The sequence below is a fragment of the Phaseolus vulgaris genome, chromosome 7 (genome assembly GCF_051622355.1).
Source record: "Phaseolus vulgaris cultivar YP4 chromosome 7, ASM5162235v1, whole genome shotgun sequence".
In the NCBI taxonomy this organism is placed as follows: Eukaryota; Viridiplantae; Streptophyta; class Magnoliopsida; order Fabales; family Fabaceae; genus Phaseolus; species Phaseolus vulgaris.
In genome coordinates, this window is record NC_143504.1 from 59271178 (window position 1) to 59294804 (window position 23627).

General features: G+C 28.7%; 4 protein-coding genes and 1 non-coding gene across 5 annotated transcripts; 3 read left to right on the forward strand and 2 right to left on the reverse strand.

The window, feature by feature from the left end:
• Positions 1–182: 182 nt before the first annotated feature.
• LOC137827521 (uncharacterized) lies at positions 183–2409 on the reverse strand. Its single transcript, XM_068633691.2, has 4 exons — positions 2316–2409; positions 1817–1914; positions 1664–1718; positions 183–687 (listed from the first exon to the last, which is right to left on the reverse strand). Exons 1-4 carry the CDS (start codon positions 2371–2373, stop codon positions 278–280), a joined length of 621 nt encoding a protein of 206 aa, XP_068489792.1. The 5' UTR covers positions 2374–2409; the 3' UTR covers positions 183–277.
• Positions 2410–7731: 5322 nt separating this feature from the next.
• On the forward strand, positions 7732–8422 carry LOC137829478 (albumin-2). The gene is given in 2 exon segments (XM_068636280.2): positions 7732–8376; positions 8378–8422. Coding segments are annotated over 2 exon segments (690 nt in total).
• Positions 8423–11097: 2675 nt separating this feature from the next.
• LOC137827554 (albumin-2) lies at positions 11098–12078 on the forward strand. Its single transcript, XM_068633741.2, has one exon. The coding sequence runs from the start codon at positions 11149–11151 to the stop codon at positions 11827–11829; it is 681 nt and encodes a 226-aa protein (XP_068489842.1). The 5' UTR covers positions 11098–11148; the 3' UTR covers positions 11830–12078.
• A 3431-nt stretch (positions 12079–15509) lies between these two features.
• LOC137827545 (albumin-2) lies at positions 15510–16180 on the forward strand. The gene has a single exon (XM_068633731.2). It carries the CDS (start codon positions 15551–15553, stop codon positions 16178–16180), a length of 630 nt encoding a protein of 209 aa, XP_068489832.2. The 5' UTR covers positions 15510–15550.
• A 1653-nt stretch (positions 16181–17833) lies between these two features.
• LOC137827546 (uncharacterized) lies at positions 17834–19739 on the reverse strand. The gene is made up of 2 exons (XR_016522918.1): positions 19093–19739; positions 17834–19007 (listed from the first exon to the last, which is right to left on the reverse strand). It is a non-coding gene; the product is annotated as an uncharacterized LOC137827546 (transcript).
• Positions 19740–23627: the final 3888 nt, after the last annotated feature.

A 23627-nucleotide genomic window follows, 5' to 3' on the forward strand; every position in this document is an offset into this window, starting at 1 on the left:
TTCATTTAATTCATATTAATTTAAATGAAGTTAAAAAGAAAAAAGGAGAAAAATAGAAAAGGAAATGAAATGAGATTGAATAAATAAAAGAAATGCATCAAAACCTGTAATAATAATTTACAACTTGCAAAACAACATGTCTCTCCCTCACTTCTTCTCTTTCTCCCTAAACTCTTTCTTCACATATTACTCTCTCTTTCACTCACTATTGGGCTCCACCGGCCCACTTTCAGACCCAGACCCATAATCTGAAACCGAAATTTTGACTCACTCCAATTTAAACCCTATTGGGCTCCGCTGGCCCACTTTCAGAGCCAGACCCATAATCTGAAACCGAAATGTCAGTTAGAGAGTCTCCTCCTTTGGACGATCTTCCCGAGGATTTCTTCACGGATCCATCCTCCGAGTTCTTCGATTTCCGCCGGCTGCCTTTCGCGCTCGCCGGCGGCATTTCCTGGGACGACGGCGACTCACCGCTGTGGTTGGAGCTACGCCGTGGTCTCCGGTGGCGGGAGCTGCCGGTGGAGGTGTCTTGACTTAAGGTGTCCGCGGAGGGGTCGGAGGAGCGCTGGTGGCGGCGCGATGTCTTCGGTCTAGGCGCCTGGCCGTCGGGGTCGTTGGATTGGTTTCGGGACTTGGGAATCAGGTGGCGGCTCCTCGAACTTCTCGAACTTTTCTCCCTTTCACCTGAATTTCAACGAAGAAGACGAACTCAAATGAACCATTTCTGGAACAGATTTTAGGTCAATCTTTTGTTTTCTTTTTAATAAAAGTTTTCATTACTTCTCATCTCAAATTTTAACTAATAATAATTATAAAAAAATATTATTATAAAAATATGAAGAAACGATAAAAAAAAAATTGTTAAGAAAACTTTATCTATTTATAAATAATTCTAAAAATAAATTTTAAATTAAAATATGAGGTCAAAATTGTTTTTTATTACTCACTCTTTATTTTTACCAAAATTAAATTTAAATCCTTATTTAAATTTTAGACTTTATTTTTTATCAAAGTTAATTTGAATTTATTCTTTATCTAATTTTTTTATTTCGTAAATTTAAGTTTTTTATCAACATGAAAAATAAGTTATCATTGATCTTTAATTTTTTTAAGACACTTTTAAGCCTTTTTTTTTTCAAGATGTCATATTATTCTATTCGATTTATGTGTACAAAATCTAGAACCATTATTTTTTTTATAAAGGACAACAGTGACTTAAAATTATAAATTAAAGATTAATATGATGAGTTTTAATAATTAAAAAAATGAATGACAAACTTATTTTTGCCAAAAATCTTATGATATTAGTAACCCTAAATTCTTTTGAAGAAGTTAAGTACTAACTCTTCATGATATTAAAATCTATTTAAAGAATTAATTTCTTGCTAAATACATATAAATATGAAAATTAAACTCCTGATTACATGCTTAATATATTTACTTCATCAAACCTTGTGTTCCTAAAGTATATTCAACATTCATACCATAAATTTGGAAGTTGATACATTTCACTAAAGTTTAAACACTAATTTGAAGGATTATAATTTTTTAAATTGTGTTTTTATTTTTAAATATTAAGAGTGGAGAATGAATTTTTTTCATTATTAGAAGAAAGTCTGAATAAATAAGTGAAATGGTAAGTAGAGAAACATGTTAAAACCTTCTTGATTAGGGTTTCCTGATGGGGTTTCTTTTCCTCCTTTAAACTCTGTCATCTGCATAAGATTTGAAAATGCACAGAAACTAATGTTTCTTAATTAAGGAAGAGTTATGAGCTAAAGAAAGTGATAAGAGTAGAGAAAGATAATAGTACCCAGCTTGGTGCATTTGCTTGTGGATCATCTGATCCAATATGTGCCACATGCTTTACATCAGTTGGCAAACCAATTTGAAATTGTTCTTCTTTCTCGTCTGCAAAATACTTATCACCATAACTTTTAACTTTTCAAATTGTCACCATAATTTTTGTAAGGAATTGTAAGCATATTTAAACTACCAATAAAATTATGTAGTAGGCTTTTGGATGTAGTAAAACTTGTTTTGTGTATACTGTTTAGACTAAAAATTGATTATAAGGATTCGGTTAGGGTAGTAGCGATTTTTTTTATGTGGTTGATCATTTCTTTAAATTGAAATTTAGTTTGGAGATTTGTAAAGCCTGAAGAATGTATGTTGGTCAGGTGTTGAACAGGTTGATCTTGGCCATATTTTATATAAGGGTTGTGACGCTTTGAAATGTTTCATTTTATCTTATTTATTCTTTGTCTATTAAAAACACTCCAATAAAATTAGGTAATTTTCAATGCACGTACCGAATATTTGGGATATGTATCTAAATCCTTTAAGCAAGCCTTTAACCTTGGTCGACATTAATCAATGTAAATGAAGTTTGCTGATATATCTACACCAGAAATCTTCCACTTGAAGAGCTGCTGATTGTATTCAATATTCAATGGAATATAAACTAGAACCCTTCTGAAAAGAAAACAAAACAAAAAAAGTGAGCCACATAAAACAAACCTTCATGGCACAATAATTTGAGAGACTAAACCATAAAAGTTTCCGAGTTTATAACTTGTAGTGTTATTGAGATTTGAGATTGTAAGAAAACAAAAAGGTTTTGTTAATGCTTCTTTCCAATGTTTGCAACTACTTTCCAATACCTGATTGGAAAATAGAAATAAGAAGATTTTTAAAAGCCGCATTATAAATTATATCGAAATTTTTTTATGGTACAAGTAAAGGTATGGTCATGGTTAAATTCCAAAGCCTGTAAAATAAGTTTTTCGTATTCTAATTAATGTGTAGAACCTTTGGTACGCATGAGATTTGTTAGAAAATGATAGGGGTTTATGTTTATTTGTGGTGTTGTTTACATTTGTCAGCCACGACCCTCATTTTTATGTATTCTGGACTATGTAAAGTTTTTTTAGGATTGACTCTGACCGAAATATCTCAATTTAATTTATTCATTTTCGCTGGAAAATGTAGAGTTGGGAAAAGAAGTAAGAGAATGAAGGATATAAGAAGAAGAGGTACCTACCTGGGTAGTTTGAGAAAAAAAATTAGATGTATATGTTGAAATGATAAAGGTGAAGAATGAAGAAGTGAGGAAGCATAAAGATAGAGAGATGCATGAGTGTGGTAGGAGAGGAAGGTTGGAGGTTGGTTTTGTGGGAGAAAAAACCAACCATGAAGAGGAGTCTTCTTCAGGGTATGGCAAAATCTCAAAAGTGAAAACAAAGAAGATTGGTTTTTGACCCACCACCCCTTGCCGATTCAGAGTCAAATCAAAACCACTACCTCAACATCTTTTTAGGTTTAAATCCACCTATGTAGCACTCTGCAAAACCTATCTTTGGGAATGCCTTCTTTTCTAAATCAAAGGTTCATAACTCATCATTGCTCAACCATAAAAACCTAAACCTCAACTCAACATTCTATTAATAAGACAAATGTTCGGTTCACACTTTTCACCTCATCAAACTTTCTTTTAAAACCATAACATACATTTAACAAACATTTATAATAATATAATATTTTGAATTAAAAAGGAAAATCAAAATAAATAAAATATTAATTTATTCAAACACTACAAAAAAGGTTAGTGGTAATTTGATACATATAAAAAGAGAATTTTTTTAACAAGATAATTTTGATTTTTGTAATAAACTTTATGGATAAAAAAAGGCTTAGTGTAGATTTTATTTTATCATGTAGAAATAAAATTATTATTATTATTATTACTACTAGCGGGAACGGGCCCTGAGGTGCCGCATTTTTTATTTTTGTTTCTTTAGTATTTTTTTTATTTTTCAAAAACAATTTCTCTTAATAAAATTAAAATTAGAAGTTAAAGAGTATACAATTAAATAGTAGTGTGTATCCGCATTTTTTATTTCTCTTTCTTTAGTATTTTTTTTATTGTTCAAAAATAATTTCTTTTAATAACATTAAAATGAGAAGTTAAAGAGTATACTGTTAAAGAGTAGATTAATAAAATAGTGGAGAGAGAAAGTGGGGAGTAGGTACCTATATATGAGAGAGAAAGTGGGAAGTAGGATAGGTGACTTATGTGTAGTGGAGAATCATAAGATCCGTTTCTTAAATCAATTTAAAAATTCTACAATTGCATCCTTTTTATGAAGAGTTTAAATTTTATATCTCAAAGAGTTTAAACATTCTACAATTGCATCCTTTTTTTTTTCAGTTCATCTCCCACTTTTATCCCATCAAACTTTCTATCATTTTTTTCTCCTTTTCATTAAACTTTCTATCATCTTTTTCTCCTTTTCATTAAACTTTCTATCATCTTTTTCTCCTTTTCATTAAACTTTTTATCATCTTTTTCTCATGTTCATCTTCACTTTTATCCCATCAAACTTTCTATCCTCTTTTTCTCCCGATCATCTTCACTTTTGTTCCATCAAAATTTATATCATATTTTTCTCCTGATCATCTTCACTTATATCCCATCAAACTTTCTATCATCTTTTTCTCCCAATCATCTTCACTTTTATCCCATCAAACTTTCTGTTTTCAAATTCAAATTACCAGAACCACTTCCGTTCTAGAACCACCACTTCCGTTCCAAAACCACCACCACTTTCGTTCCAGAACCACGAAATCAATCGGTAAGTGTTGTTTTTCAACTATAAAGTATATATTCTGATTTTACTTTTATTGATTATTCATTTATGAATGTCTTTAGCATTTTTATATGATGACAATATTATAATTATTGTGCTCACACAAACAAATAGAACAATTAAAAAATTGAAAGAGAAATTAAGTACTAGAAAAAACTGAACCAATGAGAGGATTACTATATGAGAAAACATATAGGAAATTTCCATCCAAAAGATCGTGATTGAGAGGCATTGCAGTGATAGGTGAGTTGCAGGGATTATGGTTTTCTTAGGGGTTTAGTTTTTTAAAAGATTTAAAATTTAAAATTTAAAATTTAAAATGGTAATTAAGAGGAGATCCCCTATATATAGGTAATTTAAAATTAAAAAGAAATTAATATTTAATATTTAAAATTCAAAATTCACTATTTTAAATTTAAAATGTTAGTTAAGAGGAGATCCCCTATATATAGGTAATTTAAAATTTAATATTTAATATTTAAAATTTAAAATTTATTAGTACATAAAACATATACGAAATTAAATATTAAAATTTAAATATTAAAAATTCAAAATTAAATATTAAAACATTAAAATTAAAATTCAAAATTTTAAATTTTAAATTTTAAATGATAGTTAAGAGGAATCTCGGTAATTTAAAATATAAAATTTAAATTATAATATTTAAAATTCAAAATTTAGTTTTTAAAAAATTAAATATTCAAAATTCAAAATTTTAAATTTTAAATTTTAAATGGTAGTTAAGAGGAGATCTCCTATTTAGGTAATTTAAAATATAAAATATAAAATTTAAATTTTAAAATATTTTTTTAAATAATTTCATATTTTATATATTTATTTTTACATTTTGCGAATTATGATATGAAGATATTTTTTAATTATATTTTTTCATTTATATAAACAATATTTAATATATAGATCAAATTGTTTTTTAAATATTTAATATTTAAAATTTAAAATTTATTTTTTAAAAAAATTAAAAATTAAATATTCAAAATTCAAAATTCAAAATTCACAATTTTAAATTTTAAATGATAGTTAAGAAGAGATCTCCTATATAGGTAATTTAAAATTTAAAATTTAAAATTCACTATTTTAAATTTAAAATGATATTTAAAGGAGATCTCCTATATATAGGTAATTTAAAATATAATATTTAATATTTAAAATATAATATTTAATATTTAAAATTTAAAATTTAGTTTTCAAAATTAAAGAAGTCACAAAATTACAAATATCTCCTCTCATATATTTTTAAAATAATAAAATAAAACATAAATATTATAAGGATAAAATTTGAATAAATACTATTAAATAATATATGGATTAAAATATTTTTTTAAATAATTTCATATTTTATATATTTATTTTCACATTTTGAAAAATATATTTTGAATATATTTTTTATTTACGCTATCTATTTTTTCCATCTAAATAAATAATATTAAATTATATATGCATAAAAATATTTTTTAAATATTATCATATTTTATGTATTTATTTTCACATTTCGTAAAATATTTTACGAAATCTGTTATGAAACAAATGATAGTTAATGAGGGGAAAAAATAAGGTTAAAATCAATAATGCATAATTTTTTTTTCTGTATTCTTCGTTCATAACAGTAAGAAAAGTTTATTTAATAATAACTAATCTAAACAAATAATTAAGTTAGATATTATTTTATAAATTAAAAATTTATTAATATTTAAATTGTTTGAAAATTTTCCTTTATTTATTTATTCTTTACCATTTTAATGCAGTTTTCTTCCAAATTTTCTCAAAAAAACTTATTTAGTGTCGTGATGCAGACTTTTTTCAAGTCTTCTTAAAAAAATAAAGTTCTGATCTATTTTAGGGTAGTCTTTCATCCAAAATTATTATAAAAATTTAAAAGGTATGTTTAATTTAATTACTATTTTAATGTAAATTTATTTATAATATTATAGATATTATAGATATAATATATATAATATATGTACACTACCAACTTTATTTTGATACTTCATCCTGAATTATTATAAAAACCAGAAAAACCTATTATACACCTCCTATATAAAACTGAAACGACTAATAATATGTTTTTCTTTATGAGCAACAAAAATTATATACCTATACGACAAATAATATGTAACTATAACTATATTATCAAAATGTAAGTATTGAATAAAAATATATATTTACTTATTAATTTTTTTGGTATAATCAGTAGAAAATAAACACCATATGAATATGAATGATGATTTTTTTCAAAATTATCTCATTTTTACCTGCATTTACATATCATAGTCTTTAAAAAAAATAATCAAATGAACCTATAAACATCTCTGTAAATATTTTTGAAAAAAAATTAGAACCATTTATTCAACCAAAAAACACACTTTAAACGATGAGAAGTAAATTAATATATTAATATATCTTCCTATAAATCAGATATTAACTGATATTTTATTGATTCAGTCAATCAAAACAATGATTCATAATAAACATTATAAATAAATTATCTATAGATAAGATACGCTCCAATCAATCAAATCAAAGGATCACTGATATCTTATACAACCAGTTTTAGATACTATCTATATTCTCTTTGTCTATACTATCTAGATCCTCTTTGTCTATACTATCTAGATCCTCTTTGTCTATACAGGTACAATCAGTTTTAGATACTATCTAGATCTTCTTTGTCTATACAGGTACATTATTATCAATCTCTATTCTATAATTTGTGTGTAACTGAATTTGATTTACGTCTTATTTTGAGGGTTTTGCCGTAACAATGTATTTGGATTGTATTTGGCTAATGTTTTCCATTTGGCTAGTGATGTATGATGTTGTGAACCATCGCATGCTTGTTGAGTTCGTTGCTTTTCATGATAAATTTTACGCCATATGACTCATTTTAGTGTGTTATTAGGCTTTAGGGTTTAAAGATTTTTTTAAATATGATTTTATGGTGGAAGTCGTAGTAAAGAAATTTAATTAAATTGACTGTCGTTCGATCCTTGTAAAAATGGTTTTACTTGTTAGATCTTGTTTATCAATTGCTTTACCTATTATATTGTGTAGGTATATATATATGGAAATACCAAATTATATAAATTCTGCATTTCGTTCATCAAGAAAAAATGAAGTTTATTTTTTCATATACGACAAGTATATGCGGTTGTATTATACTCCTGGACAGACAAATGATCAAGTTTTGACAGATTTGCGTCAGATCGGTGATGATTTTGTATCACTTCAGAGTACGACATTTGAAGCATATGGAATAGATTGTTCCTTCGACACTGAAGGCAACAAAGCATATATCTTTTGTGACCAAACTTTTGCCTACATAGACTATGCTAATGACAAGATTCTCTCAGATACCACAACTAATCAAATGTTTCCTGTCTTAAAAGATACGGTGTTTGAGCATGTCATAGACTCTGCATTCAGGTCATCCAGAGGGAAAGAAGTTTACTTATTCAAGGGCAATAAGTATTGTTGCATGGACTATGATTCCAAGCAACTTGTTGAACCCATTCGTAACATCACTGATGGATTTCCTGTTTTGAAAGGTACCATATTTGAAGATGGAATTGATGCGTCATTCGCTTCTCATAACGAGAATCAAGCTTATCTTTTCAAGGGAGAAAACTATGTATTGATGAATTTCACCCCAGGTTCTACCCATCACACTCTTGTGGATGTTGTGAAGCCCATCGTTGATGGTTGGTCATCTTTTAGAGGCATTTTGCCTTTCAATGATACATCAGTTGATTTAGGACCTAGTTCTTATATTCTTTATTATCCATCCTCTCCTGAAGAGCATGATGAAGAGCATGATGAAGAACATGATGAGCATGATGAGGTTTCAAAAAAATAAAAATAAATAAAAAATGATGAGCTTTGACAAAACAAGAGGCCATGATAAGAATAAGGTTTTCATTATCAAAGTTTGCTTCCTTTTCTTTCCTAGTGTAACAAGTGTGGATGCTTGTTTTACTTTCTGAATGTGATATTTGTTTTCCTTTCTTCTATGTGATAATATGTTACATTGGTGGAATTTTTTAACTTCACGTTGTTGTCATTTTTTTATTTATTATTTTGTTATTATTTTTACACTTCTTTAAAGAAAAGAGGAGTATATTAATTAATATTTATTGAATTCAAAGAGAACACAAACGCATAGAGATAGAAAGAGGTGTGAAAAGAACTTTTCAAGCAACAAAGGAAAAAATATAATCATGTCTTGACAGAATTTATGCTGTTACATTTGTCTTAGCTGAGATTATTTTGCCCTTGGAGTGTGTCTCTTAACCAAAAGTGATTTCACGCCCTCTTTTTGACAGTTCTTTTGAGCTTCAAAATCTTGTAAAATTATTTGGAAATCTAAATGGGGAAATTGAATCTGAATCCTTAAGGATTTTGGTTAAGCATCGTTGGTGATGTAAATAATAATTATGCCCCTATTTGTTTTGACAACAGAAATATCAAAATCTCAGTGTAAATTTATGGGTGACATTAGTTTGGATATACATTTCATTCACTCTATTAATTTTATTCAACTATAAAATAAATGGGTCTTAATTCTTTTGCAAACTTGATGATATCCAATCTAATAATGAATACTTTAGGTGGCATTTGCTTTAGGTACATACTTCTCTTCTTTGAAAAGGTAAGCTTCGGATTCCTCAATGATCATATCTTTCAAAATAGTAAACTCATCACCGATGTTACGAATGGTGCCAACAAACTCCTTGGATGTTTGGAATCATAGGCTATGCGACCATACTTATTACCCTTTATATCAATTTTAAATTTTATATCAATTTTAAATTTTAAATGTGGAGTAGTTTGTCAAACATGTGAAACAACTTTTTTTTTCATATCTTCATCTCTCTTAAAAATTATAATTTTTTATTTCTTCTTATTATTTGATTTAGTTGTTGTCCCTTCTTATCATTTGGTTTTTTTTTTTATAAAAAAAATATGAATATAATAGTGATAAAAACAAAAAATACGGATACACAGCACGTCATTGGCGTATGTATTTCTGCTAGTAATAATAAATATATCAATAATAATGAAGATAAGAATAATAATAATAATAATAAAAACTAATTATGATAATAAATATAATAATAATATTAATAATTTTCTTATAAATAATAATTTCTCACCTTTATTTTCGTATACATAACACTTAATTGATTGTCGGAGAATCTTTTGCAGATTAATTCTCAGTCGGCTAGGTATTAGAGAGCGAATACAAGAAGAGGAAGGAAGAATGAATGAACACCAATGAGTGAATATGAGAATGAAGGTGAAGGAGGAGCGACTGAGGGATGAAAGACAATTGTTCCAGTCACTTACACTTACTATCTAAACCCTATAACCCTATACAAGTACAAATATGATTTCACTAATGACCTCTGGAACATAATCTGGGTCGGGGTGGTTAGTGTGATATGGAATCACAGGAATAACTTTATTTTCAAGAGAGGGGTGGCAGATGCGTCTGAAGTTTTTTCTTTGGTGCAAGTAAATGTTTGGTCTTGGGTCTCTTTAAATTTTAGGTCAGCTTTGTTTTCCTTTTCAGATTGGTGTTTAGAACCTATGTTGTGCATGAGGATAATCTTTTGAGAGTGTTAGTTTTAGCAAGGGCAATGTAAGTTTTAGTTAGTTTGGGAGACTTTAGGCAGGAATCGGTAGTTGGACACCGTGTATAAGGATTGAACCATCTCTGAAGTGGTTCTTATTTATTTATTTTTTATTGTCGATAAAACAAAAACAAAAAAAAACTAATGACCTCTCTGGTTTTTTTTTAAGTAAATACATCCTTTACTCTTTTCCACTTTTGAAATTATTTTCACATATAATATTTTCTGTAGTTAAATGGAAAGTGCGACAAGAAAATTGATGTGCCATACACTTCTATTCAAGAAAAAGGTAACTTTATGAGCTTAATCTTCAAGAAAGGTATTGCTTAATTTTTTCACAGCTAGTTGAACCATATTTAAACTGCATTATAACATTTTTTGGACATAATTCTTGTATTTAGGCTTATAAAAGTTTGGAACATCCTTAACGTATCAGTTTCATTTAAATATCAGTTTTTTCATTGCCATCATCTTTAGTTTACTTAAGCATGATTACAAGAAGGAATGATGATGTTGTTGAGTCTCCCTTTTTCAGGTAAGCAAGAAACTCCAACCTCTCTAATCCTCATCGTGGAGTTTACGTGTTTCAATTCAGTGGCTTTTAAGGTTATGTGTTATCCCTCTTATCTTCAAGTGCCACGCTCTCAACAACCATTTAAAACATCAAAACATTTTAACTTATAAGCCTGCTTTGTTTTTACTTTTAGATAGTATTATCAATTGCTTTACGTTGAAACAATACCAATAGTAAAGAACTTCCCACTCCATAACACTATAAATAGGTGCATCTCAAAGGAAAGTAAGCATCCTCAAATAAAATCATATCTCTCTCTCTTGTGTTAAGAAAGATGGCTTACATCAATGCTGCATTTCGTTCATCAAGAGACTATGAAGTCTATTTCTTCATGAAGGATAAGTATGTGCGGGTGCATTACACTCCAGGATCAACAGATGATAAGATTTTGACTAATCTGCGTTTGATTAGTAGTGGTTTTCCTTCACTTGAAGCAACGTTCTTTGCAGAACCTGGAATGGATAGTGCATTCGTCACTGAAGGCAATGAAGCATATGTGTTCTCAACCAAATACTGTGCCTACATAGACTATGCTCCAGGTACAACAAATGACAAGATTCTCTCAGGTCCTACCACAATTGCTAAGATGTTTCCCGTCCTAAAAAACACAGTGTTTGAGAATGGCATAGACTCTGCATTCAGATCAACCAAAGGAAAAGAAGTTTACTTATTCAAGGGCAATCAGTATGCTCGCATAGACTATGATTCCAAGCAGCTTGTTGGCACCATTCGTAACATTGCTGATGGGTTTCCTGTTTTGAAAGGTACGATCTTTGAAAGTGGAATTGATGCGTGTTTTGCTTCCCATGAAGAGTCTGAAGCTTACCTTTTCAAAGGAGATGAGTATGTGCGTATGAAATTCACCCCAGATGCATATGATGACGTTCTTCTGGGTGATGTGAGGCCTATCCTTGATGGTTGGACATGTCTTAGAGGCATTTTGCCTGTCAGCTAAAGAAGGGTTCACCATCATCATCAACCACCTTAGTCTCATCACAAAACATGGTCTCGTAATATGCTTCAAATAAAGCTTTCATTGCCAAAGTTTACTTCTGTCTCTTTAATGTAACATTAGGATTGGAAGCCTCATTCCTCTCCGAATGTAACAAGTCTGATGTTTGTGTTTCCTTTCCTGTCTTTGTTTCCTATCTTCATGTAATTTGACACAATAATAAATAAAAGTGGGTGGTTTGGTTTAATACAATTGATTATTATAGATTTAGTTTAATCCATAAAAAAATAATTTGTGACTTTATAGATAATTGTTGTCAAAATCTAATTTTAGTAAAAGGCCTCTATTTTTTTCAAATACTACAATTTAAGTAGATTTTAGTAGAATATGACTACATAAAAGCATGACAGAAGGAAAAGAGAGTAAGAGAAGATGAGATAGTGAATCTTTTGAGGTAAGAATGAGATTTTAGGAAGTGGAGAGCTTGAAATTTGAAGGAAGCAAGGGCCTTATAGATGTTTATTTAGCATGTTGGAGGATTAAGTAATCAAATCAAAATGAAAACAGATTAAGTACAAAATAGAAATATTTAAGAAGCACACTTACAATAACTGAAATGTCAGATAAATCATTATTCTGGATTATGTTAAAGGACATGCTACTGCAGAAGCTTAAATGATAAAGAATGAAATATCTAAGGAGAAAAATTCTGAGAGACACCAAAGATATAACACTAAACTTTGTTTGGTGATGAGCAGCGAATGAAGCCTTGAAAGTGGATACAGAGAAAATGATGCATATATTACCTAAAGTATGCACAAGACACCAAAAAATGAGCATACAAAAGGGCTACAATCATATTACACTTTTCATTACTACACATGATCACACTCACCATAATCTCGCTATAATACTTAATACTATTGATTTAAAATTTAATAATTTTAATATTAATCTATCAATGATTTTTTAAAGGTAATTGAGTTTGGTTAGTCTTTATTTATTGATGAGGTATTTTAATAAATTTGTACTAAAATAAATACTATAAATACTTTTTTTTATCAGCAATCAAGAATATATATATACACAAGAACCACTTCAGGGGTGAAAAAAGATATAAGCAGCCTAACCGCTTAACACCTTTCAAACATATAAGAAACAAGCAACTCCTGACATAACCTGACAGAAATTTCCTCCGACATCCCACTAAAGCAAATACAGACAAACCAAAGGAGCGAGACACCAATCAGAAAAAGAAAACTAGTTAAGGAAAACTTAGACGTGAGTCAAACCCAAACCTTCAACTGAACCAAAGAAAAGATTTAAAAAAAATTCAAAACTATAAATACTATAATAGACCTGTTAACTAAATGTCTAGAATGTGAGTATGTTTTGAAATCTTTCATATATTTTTAGTACTATGTTTATTGTATTAATCAAATTTATCATTGTTTGAATAACATGAAGATTTTCAAAATAAATTTTGTTGAGTTATGTATGATATTGCATCAATGCTAAATTTTGGAGAGTATTAGAACACAACCACTAGAACAAAATACATACTTATAATTAGTGTTGACCAAAAGCCAACTTTAACAGTTAAAAATAATAATAATTTTTTTATCTACAATTAACATAATCGTTAATTAGTTAATAGTGTCAGATTTGCGTTCCACATTCAATAGATTCTAAAATTATATACTTTAATTCATTAGAGTTAACTTTTGAAGACTGATTCTGGATATTGTCGGTTAAATTGACGTTTATTCAATACTAATTTTTAAATTAATTTTAAAATAAAACAATTTAGTATTGTTCAAACTAATTCTATTGCGTTTATACATAAAAAAATATTCAATATAACTTTAGTTAAGTCGACCATAAATGAAATATATTTTAATATTAATTTAATTTGTATTACTGTTGTCGATACTAACGACAATTTTTTTTTAAATATTACCATAATGTCTCCATTTTTACTAAAAATAAATAAAAAAAATAGACAAAAATGTTACAGGGAGTAAGAAGATGAGTGTGACGGAAACAAATGATTATGGATTAAAGAAATAAATGTTGATTAAAGAGATGATTAGAGAAAATTTAAATAAAATAATAGGAAGAAAGATTGTGATTAAGAATATTTGTCATATTTAAAATATAAACGTTTGTGAAATGTGGTTTTGTATTGAAACATCCATCTCCTTCTTAATTTATTCTACTCTTTACCCGATATATATATATATATATATATATATATTTGGATTAAAAATAATCTATTATTATTGTCACAAAAATTCATACATTCATAACATAAATTAATATTGAATATATTAATTAAATATTGAAAATATATTATATTAATGTCGATTTAAGTGATTGATATTGATCTATTCGGTCTTATTTTGCTTATTGACACTTCTTATTATTATTACCCTAAAATCCTACATAATCCATCATAAAATTTTCATTAATTATTCCATTTATAAGTTAATTAATGGTTGATTTTGTGAATTTAAAATTTAATTATGTTTTATTTATAGTTACATTATCTTTGGTATATTTAAATTATTATTTTAGCAAAATAAAGTTAAACTCTTGTGAATGTTACTGACGAAGTTCAACTCCCCACGATAAATGAAAAGTACAAAACGTACATGTCAATAATAAAATTATTATGTTATGTAAATAATATTAAAAAAATCATTAAATAAAAATTAATTTTAGAGATTAAAAATAATTAATTTATATATTGATAAAATTAGACATTATTTTAGAGATTAAAAAAGATTGTATCTAAATTAATTTATATTATTAATAAATAATTTTTAAATTGATACCAAAGTTTTAATACCAATTTTAAAATTTAAATATTTGATAACTAAAACTTAAGCAGCTAACTAGATATCAATTTAGAAACTATTTATCAATAATCTAAACTAATTTAAATATAAATTATTTTTTTAGTCTCTAAAATATATATAATTTAGCTATTACAGAAATTAATAGTTTTTTATCTTTAAAATTGATTTTTTATTTAATAATTTTGTAGTAGTGTAATATTAAAGTAAGTTTATTTTTATCAATCTCTCTTCCATAATTTTATAACCTTTCAAAGTTGTTCCAAATGACTTTTAAACACTCATATATATATATATATATATATTTCAAATTAAGATATCCTATGACAGTGCTAAACTTATCGAGTTTTATGTGACGAGGCAAACAGCACACGGTTTACATAACAGAGTAATAGATTAATGTATTGAAGGTGCATGCAGAAATTAGATAACATTTGTTTACGTGTTCCAATTTAGTGGTTTTTAAGGTTACGTGTTATCCCTGAAACAGAGAGGACATGCTGCACCGATAACAGTGTAGAATCCCAGCAAGTTCATAACATAACATTTGTTTATGTGATGACAAACAGCACATGCAGAAGTTACATAACATTTGTTTACGTGTTTCAATTTAGTGGCTTTTAAGGTTACGTGTTATCCCTCTTATCTTCCATAATTTGTAACAAAAAAACAGATGATGCTAACAGAGAGGACATGCAGCACCGATAACACTTTGTTTTTACTTGTTAGATCATCTTTATCAATTGCTTTACGTTGAAACAAGGGTAAGAAGTTCCCACTCCATAACACTATAAATAGGTGCCTCTCATGGGAATGTATAAGCATCCTCAAATCAAATCATATATCTCAATCTTGTGTTAAGAAAGATGGCTTACATCAATGCTGCATTTCGTTCATCAAGAGAATATGAAGTGTACTTCTTCCTGAAGAAGAATCACTATGTGCGAGTGCACTACACTCCGGGAAAAACAGATGATAAGATTTTGACTAATCTGCGTTTGATTAGTAGTGGTTTTCCATCACTTGCAGGAACACCATTTGCGGAACAAGGAATTGACTCTGCCTTCGACACTGAAGGCAAGGAAGCATATGTGTTCTCAACCAAACACTGTGCCTACATAGACTATGCTCCAGGTACAACAAATGACAAGATTCTCAAAGGTCCTACCACAATTGCTGAAATGTTTCCCGTCCTCAAAAACACAGTGTTTGAGAATGGCATAGATTCTGCATTCAGGTCAATCAAAGGAAAAGAAGTTTACTTATTCAAGGGCAATAAGTATACTCGCATAGATTATGATTCTAAGCAGCTTATTGGCAACATTCGTAACATCACTGATGGGTTTACTGTTCTGAAAGGTACGGTCTTTGAAAGTGGAATTGATGCATGTTTTGCTTCTCATGAAGAGTCTGAAGCTTACCTTTTCAAAGGAAATCAATATGTGCGTATCAAATACACCCCAGGTAGTTCTAATGACACTCTTCTGGGTATGTAACATTAGGATTGGAAGCCTGATTCCTTTAATGCAATAAGGGGAGATTTCATAAGTTTTGCGCTAGTGCAAAGACACTCTTAAAGAACATTTATAGACAATGGTGACAATTTTAAAAATACATTCAACAACCTAAAAGTCCCAAATTGCTGAAACCTCACTCACTCAAATTACGGTGCATTTCCGTCTCCTTCATGCATTTATGTTATTATCATGGTTGTCAGCGATATCGCTTCTGTTCAAGATCGTGTTTAGAGATATCATTACTATTTACAATAGCCGTTGTCTTCGTGTTCGCCTCTTGCAGTCGTTGTTCCTACTTGTCGTCGTTGCATCCCCTGCTATTCTGCTCGTCGTCATCAACCGAGCTCAGATCACTACCATCTACCACCGTTCACCTTCAACGACACCACTGTAACGGCATGCATCTTCATGGACCTTTGACGCAGCTTCACTAAGGACGATTTTAAGGTGCTGGTTTTGAGGAAATTTCTCATAGAATAGGTTTTAAGTAGAAAAGAAAAGAGATTAGGGTTTAAGCAGAAAAGGAAAGTGGGAGCGTCTGCCCCACTAAACCTTTAAGTGTTGTGTTATCTGATAGTTTTTTACTACAATAATCTCTATGTTGGCCAAACCTACTTGGATCATTAAAAGTGTTGGTCAATCTTGCATTTCTCCAACCAACCTATGATATTTCAAAAATATTTTATTACAATGCGTCCAACGCAACAAATATATTTCATTTTTTTTTCTTTTCTTCGACTTTGTGCCTATTGGAGGGGAGTTTAATTTTTTAAATCTCTTTTTTGGGTTTGACTGACAATAATAGCTTCCATTTTTAGGTCAGCGCAAAATTGTGAAGTTAATTTGTATTTTTCTTGTAGTGTCATACTTTGAAGAAAATGTGAGATTTTACGTGCATTTAATCACCACATAATGTTCATGATGATTACAAACTTTTAGATATGGATCGAAATTGAACTAATTCACCACACATAAATAATGAATATGAGAGAGGATTAAAAGAATTTATACAATTTATGCAACGTAATGTTAATAATATACTGATGGAGTAAAGTTTAAGTGTCGATACGTTAATCGTTTGAATCTAACTAGACTCTAACTATGAATCAACCTATCTATAAAAACATAATTCCATTTCTGACATAAAACTTTAAAGCCATGAATGTGGACCTCCTCACTCTACACTTATTCCTCTAAATCTCTCATTTTAATACAATATGATATATACATGTCAAGTATGATTTCAGTTAACAATATTTTACAAATACTATTTTTCTCATGTACGATTTAAACATAATTATTAATTAAAATCGTATGCGTCGTCGGTTTAGCTGGTACTCGTATCTTGCATGTACGATTTTTTTAAATTTCAAAAACTGTGAACATGGATAACCATATTTTTAGAATTATGTCGTACTCGATAAACACGATTTACTCAACTCTGAAAAAAAAATTGTCCATTTCAAAAAATATGAAATCAAATTACATAATTTTAGGAAATAAGCCTATTTTTTTTTCTTCTTTATATCATTTACTTGCCTTACGTATCATAGCCTTTAAAAAAATACACGGGAATCAAATCAACCTATAAACATCTCTGTAAATTTTTCAAAGAAAAAAAAATTAGAATCATTTATTCAACCAAAAAGCACACTTTTATTATTAAACCATTAGCATTACATGAAGAAAGGAAAACAAATATCCACATACACGAGAGTAAACACAAACATCCACACTTATTACATTAGGAAAGAAAAGGAAACAAACTTTGGCAATGGAAGCCTTATTTTTATCATATTATGGCATCTTGTTCTTTTTTTTTCAAAGCTCATCATGTTGTTCAGGGTAGGATGGTTCATGATGAGTGTGAGGATGAGAATCAACTCCTTTATTGTCGAGAGGCAGAATGCCTCTAAGAATTGGCCAACCATTAAGGATGAGCTTCACAACATCCACAAGAGTGTCACCTGTAGTACCTGGGGTGAAATTGATCCGTACATAGTTTTCTCCCTTGTAAAGATAAGCTTGGTTCTCCTTATGAGAAGCGAAACACGCATCAATTCCATTTTCAAAGATGGTACCTTTCAAAATTGGAAATCCATCCGTGATATTACGAATGGTGCCAATAAGTTGCTTGGAATCATAGGCTATGCGACCATACTTATTGCCCTTGAATAAGTAAACTTCTTTTCCTCTGGTTGACCTGAATGCAGAGTCTATGCCATTTTCAAACACCGTGTTTTTCAGGACGGAAAACATTTTAGCAATTGTGGTAGGACCTGAGAGAATCTTGTCATTCATTGTACCTGGAGCATAGTCTATGTAGGCACAAAGTTTGGTACAAAAAATATATGCTTCGTTGCCTTCAGTGTTGAAGGCACAATCTATTCCATATTCTCCAAATGGCGTATCCTCAAGTGATGGATAACCATCACAAATCCAACGCAAATCAGTTAAAATCTTATCATCTGTTTTTTCGGGAGTGTAATACACCCGCACATACTTGTTTTTTAAGAAAAAATAAACTTCATATGCTCTCGATGAACGAAATGTAGAATTTATATAACTTGGTATCTCTAGAACTGAACTAGTATACCACTCAAGAGCAACATCCCGTCAGCATTCAAGGCCTCTCTTTTCTCTCTCCTAGGCGGATAAGTTTCTTCGGGTAGGTCTCTTCTTACACCATTATCATCTGTGTAGTAGTACACCGGAATATAAATTGTTAGTGCAAAGTAAGGATGTGAGATTGGATTAAAATTCCTGTTTATTATCAATCTTGTTTCTCTATGTTATACGTGGATACCTGCATCATAATATAATAGTTTATAGTTAGTAATTGATGATATGAGGGGATTATAAAAATAATATAGCATGAGATGTAATCCAACCTTGATCCGACTTCACGTGTTGCTGTGAATATGAGACAAGATCGAATGTACTGAGGTGCAATGCCTCCAACATAGCAAACTTCATCTTGAGAAATGTATGTGTATCGATTCCAAAGGGTCATACCAACCCAAATACCACCAGGAGCATAAATTTCATAACGATAAAATTGAATCCGAGAACCTTCTGGGAGGACTCGGGGGGAAGGATTTGGTCGCCAAGCATTGTTGAGAGTGGTACTCACAAAGACATGTCTTGAAGTTGAAGGTCGAGCTGGATCAAGAGGAGCACCTGCCTGTTCAATGAAGTTAAGCAAATTATAATAAGTGGAGTTGGGAATTTGACCCTGAGACCATGCTTGGAAGCCATTTGCAAAGATCTCCTGGTAGGGCCTTGTGTCCCAATGATGCACAGGCGCACGGATATCATAATTTTCGTCGGCCGTTCTGTATGTAATTTCTGTCAAGTTTCCTTCCACAACATTCACACGGTTGATATTATCCATCAAATTTCGACCTCTATCAAAATCTCCTTCTCCCAGAGGCTGTGGAAATTTTGATGAACAACCTCTGGATGGATCATTTGGTGGAGGGATAGACATTTTCTTAACAAAGCTTAGAAAAGGATGGACAAGGTATAGATAGATAGAGATATATGAGTTGATTTGATGGTTAGATTCCTAAGAGATGCACCTATTTATAGTATTATGGAGTGGGAAGTTCTTACCTTTGTTTCAACGTAAAGCAATTGATAAATGTGATCTAACAAGTAAAACCTAACCAGCCTTACATATTATTCTAATACTAATGGCAAAGGTTTTAAAATGTTTTGATGTTTTAAATGGTTGTTGAGAGTGTGGCACTTGAGGATAAGAACGGTTTGTCATCACATAAACAAATGTTATGAGCTTGCTGGGTTCCAATATTATGTCAGTTCCAATACATTAATACAGAGATTACTGTGTTATTTAAACCGTCTGCTGATGAAGAAATCACAGAAATACATTAATATTATCTCATTTAGTATAAATGTATTTTTATTCTTTTCAAATTTAATATTAAACCAACTCAAACACTTTATATAGTAAAAGAAATAAAATTTAAAATAAATTTATGTATTACTCGTTAAAAAAATTAAAATTCATGTTGTTTTATAATCTATTAGCATCCCATATTGAGTCACACTTTAATTTGGAAACTACTTTTTCATTTTCATGTAATATCAATAAGTTGCTACATTCACAATATCATAACATATTTTAGTTTGTAATATATATATATATATATATATATATTCTATATTATAATATAAAAATTTAGATAAAGAATATTAATACTTTTATTTCAAGTTCAAAGTTTAAATAATTTTAAATCAAAACATTGGAGTTGAATTCATTGTTCATATTGTATAAGTTCTAATTAGTTTTCTGAATTTTAACTAATATATATTATCTAATTTTTAGAGTTGGTATATTTTTCAATTGATTTTAACTATCAGAAGTAGATATCATCATAGTTTTATTTTTTTCTTACTAAATTTTTTCACAGTTTTATTGTATATATTTGCTAATCATTAATAGGTCTTCTAGATAAATTACATTACTCTTATTAGACAACATCAGTTGTTCTTGTAATCATTGTAATCATGCTTGAAGGAAACTAAAGAGGATGGCAATGTAAGGTTATAAGCAGGATGATAGAGAAGTTACTCTTTTTTTTTTTATCTTAAACTGATACGTTAAGGATGTTCGAACACTTTTATAAGCCTAAATACAAGAATTGTGTCAAAAAAAAATCTTTTAATGCAGTTTAAATATGGCTCAACTAGCTGTAAAAAATTAAGCAATACATTTCTTCAAGATTAAGCTCATAAAGTTACCTATTGCTCGAAAAACTATTTTTTTTATCTGCAATAAAATAAATAATAAATAGATATGTATCACTTTAAAGATGAGTCAACCCTTATACAAAATAAATAAAAGATAATAAACTCTTATTTCTTAACTTAAACCAATCTTTCAACAAAAACTGTCAACTAATCCAAAATCCAATAATATCGTCTAGTCATTTTTAACAATCGTCAGAATATACAAACACATTGTTTGAAGGACATAATTTGGATTGAGAATAAAAAGGTTGAGAAGTGATCATTTGGTGTGAAAGGATAAAAAATATAAAGATCCCCTCATTCTATTTGTTAGAGAAATATTGGATTTGAGTTTTAAGCTTAGCATTTCTTTGCTTTAAACCTATAATTCATATATATGTATATACTATTTTTTTTTTTTACAAAATATTATGTGTAAAATTAAAAAAAAAATTAAAAATGGAGATTAGCTCTCTAACACATAAATGGAGAATTTGTTTAGATAGTAGGGTAAATTCGCATGGCAATAAAAAAAAACCTCAAAACACTCTTCTACGAACCATGGTTATATATAATTTAATCAATATAGTTTCTAATTATTATTTTTTTCTCTAAATCCAATCACTAATGATTTTTTTTAAGTAATTATCTAATTAATCGATATTAAGATGAGATGATACAAATATTTTTAAGAAAATAAAGAAGTTGTCATCATACTTAAAGAAAATTATGAAAATAAAATATAAAAAAAATACACTATCTTTAAAATTAAATTTGGGTCCTAATAAAATAAGTTATTCATACAAAGTATATTAGCGTCATAAAATTTGTCCTAAAACAATTATCTTTAACTAGATTTAGAAAATTAAATTATTTTTAAAATGTTTATTTTTACCTAAAAAAAACAAAAACAAAGTATTTATTTATTATTTACACCAGAGAAATATTATCAATTACTTACAGAATTATAGTGTCGATTGCATAACCAACACAAATGTCACTTAAGTCTATTTTAACTTTAAACTAGAATAAAATTATTTAATATCACTAAAGTTAATCAATTAAGTTGAAATGTATTATTTAATTTTAAAATTTAATAAAAGTTAGTGTGAATTAAGTTGATGTTAGTCTAACTTATTTTTAACACTTATTTAAGTAGTGCTGTTTAGGTCAACACTAATGTAGTTTATTTTAATGCTTATTAGAACTAGTTGGCCTAGTCAATTCTAATTTCATTTTATTTTAATACTTATATTTTTATAATCAGTTCTGGATTAGTTGACACTAAACTAATTTATTTTTAATATTTATTTAACTATGTCAATACTAATATAATCTATTTTTAATAGTTATTAAATTTAGTATTAGTCTAGTCAATATACTACCATAAGTTAATTCCACGTTAATATTATTTATTGTTAATATTTATTTATTGTTAATTTAAAACAAGTTTAGGTGAATATCTGCACATGTAAAGAACCTCAAACAGGCTGCATATAAACAACCTCAAACATTAAATATTATTGAGACTCTACACAAAATACTTTTATAATTAATACTAAGTGGTTCCTGATGTGGATGAAAGTCAACTTTTCATTAACTAACACACAAAATGCCTTTAACAACTTTTAGAAAGTTTATTACTAAACAATTATTAAATAAAAATTAATTTTTAGAAAATAATAACTAATTTTTTATTAATTAAATTAGAAACTATTCAAAACACTAAAAATTTATTTATATATTTTTAAATTTATAAACTAGTTTATAAATTGGTATCTAATTAGCTATTAAAGTTTTATTTATCAATTATTTTAGATACTAATTTAGAAACTAATTTACATATCAATAATTTTTTAATATTTAAAATAGTTTATAATTTAGTTAATATAGTAACTAGTTATTTTTTGTCTTAAAATTAATTTTTATGATTTTTTTTTATGATATCAATACTTATTTTAGTCTATTTTTTTTTTAAATTGATCTCTATTTAAGGATATTCTTTTCTAATAGTGTAGAAAATAATAAAATTTCCAAACTTAATATTTTTCCCGTAAAAGAAGATTGAGTGCTTTGAATGTTATTTTTTATCAACAAAAAAGAATAAATAAATATGACTCACTTAAGAGTAGATGATTCAACCCTTATACAGATAAAGACTAACACTCCTCTCTCCAACCATAAGAAACCCCTCACTACCAACATTAATAGAATAAAAATTCTGTCATGTCCAGCTGTCACTAAAGCTAACTCCCCACTAAACACCTCACACCGTCCTTTTAATCGAAATCATATATACTTTTGGTTTTAAGCATCAATCTATGAAGGAAAAACTCGTTAAAGACGTCTTTGAAGAGATTCAAGACTAAATCTTTAAGCAAATAATTACTTTTATGTTTCCAAATCACCGCTAAAACAGCGAAAGGTTATTTGTTGAATGAATTTTTTTTTATCAACAAAAAATTAAATTAAATTAACAGAAACACTTTAGAAGTGTCACACTCCTTTAACCAACACAAACAAAGATAAGCAGCTCAAGTAATTGAATTGCCCCTTGCTGCAGAATTATGCAGCATAACTGCAAAAGATGAGCACCTGAACTGCATAAAACTGCAGCAATTCTGCACCTCCCTTTCTTATATGTGCCTTTGATCAAAGGAGCTACATGATT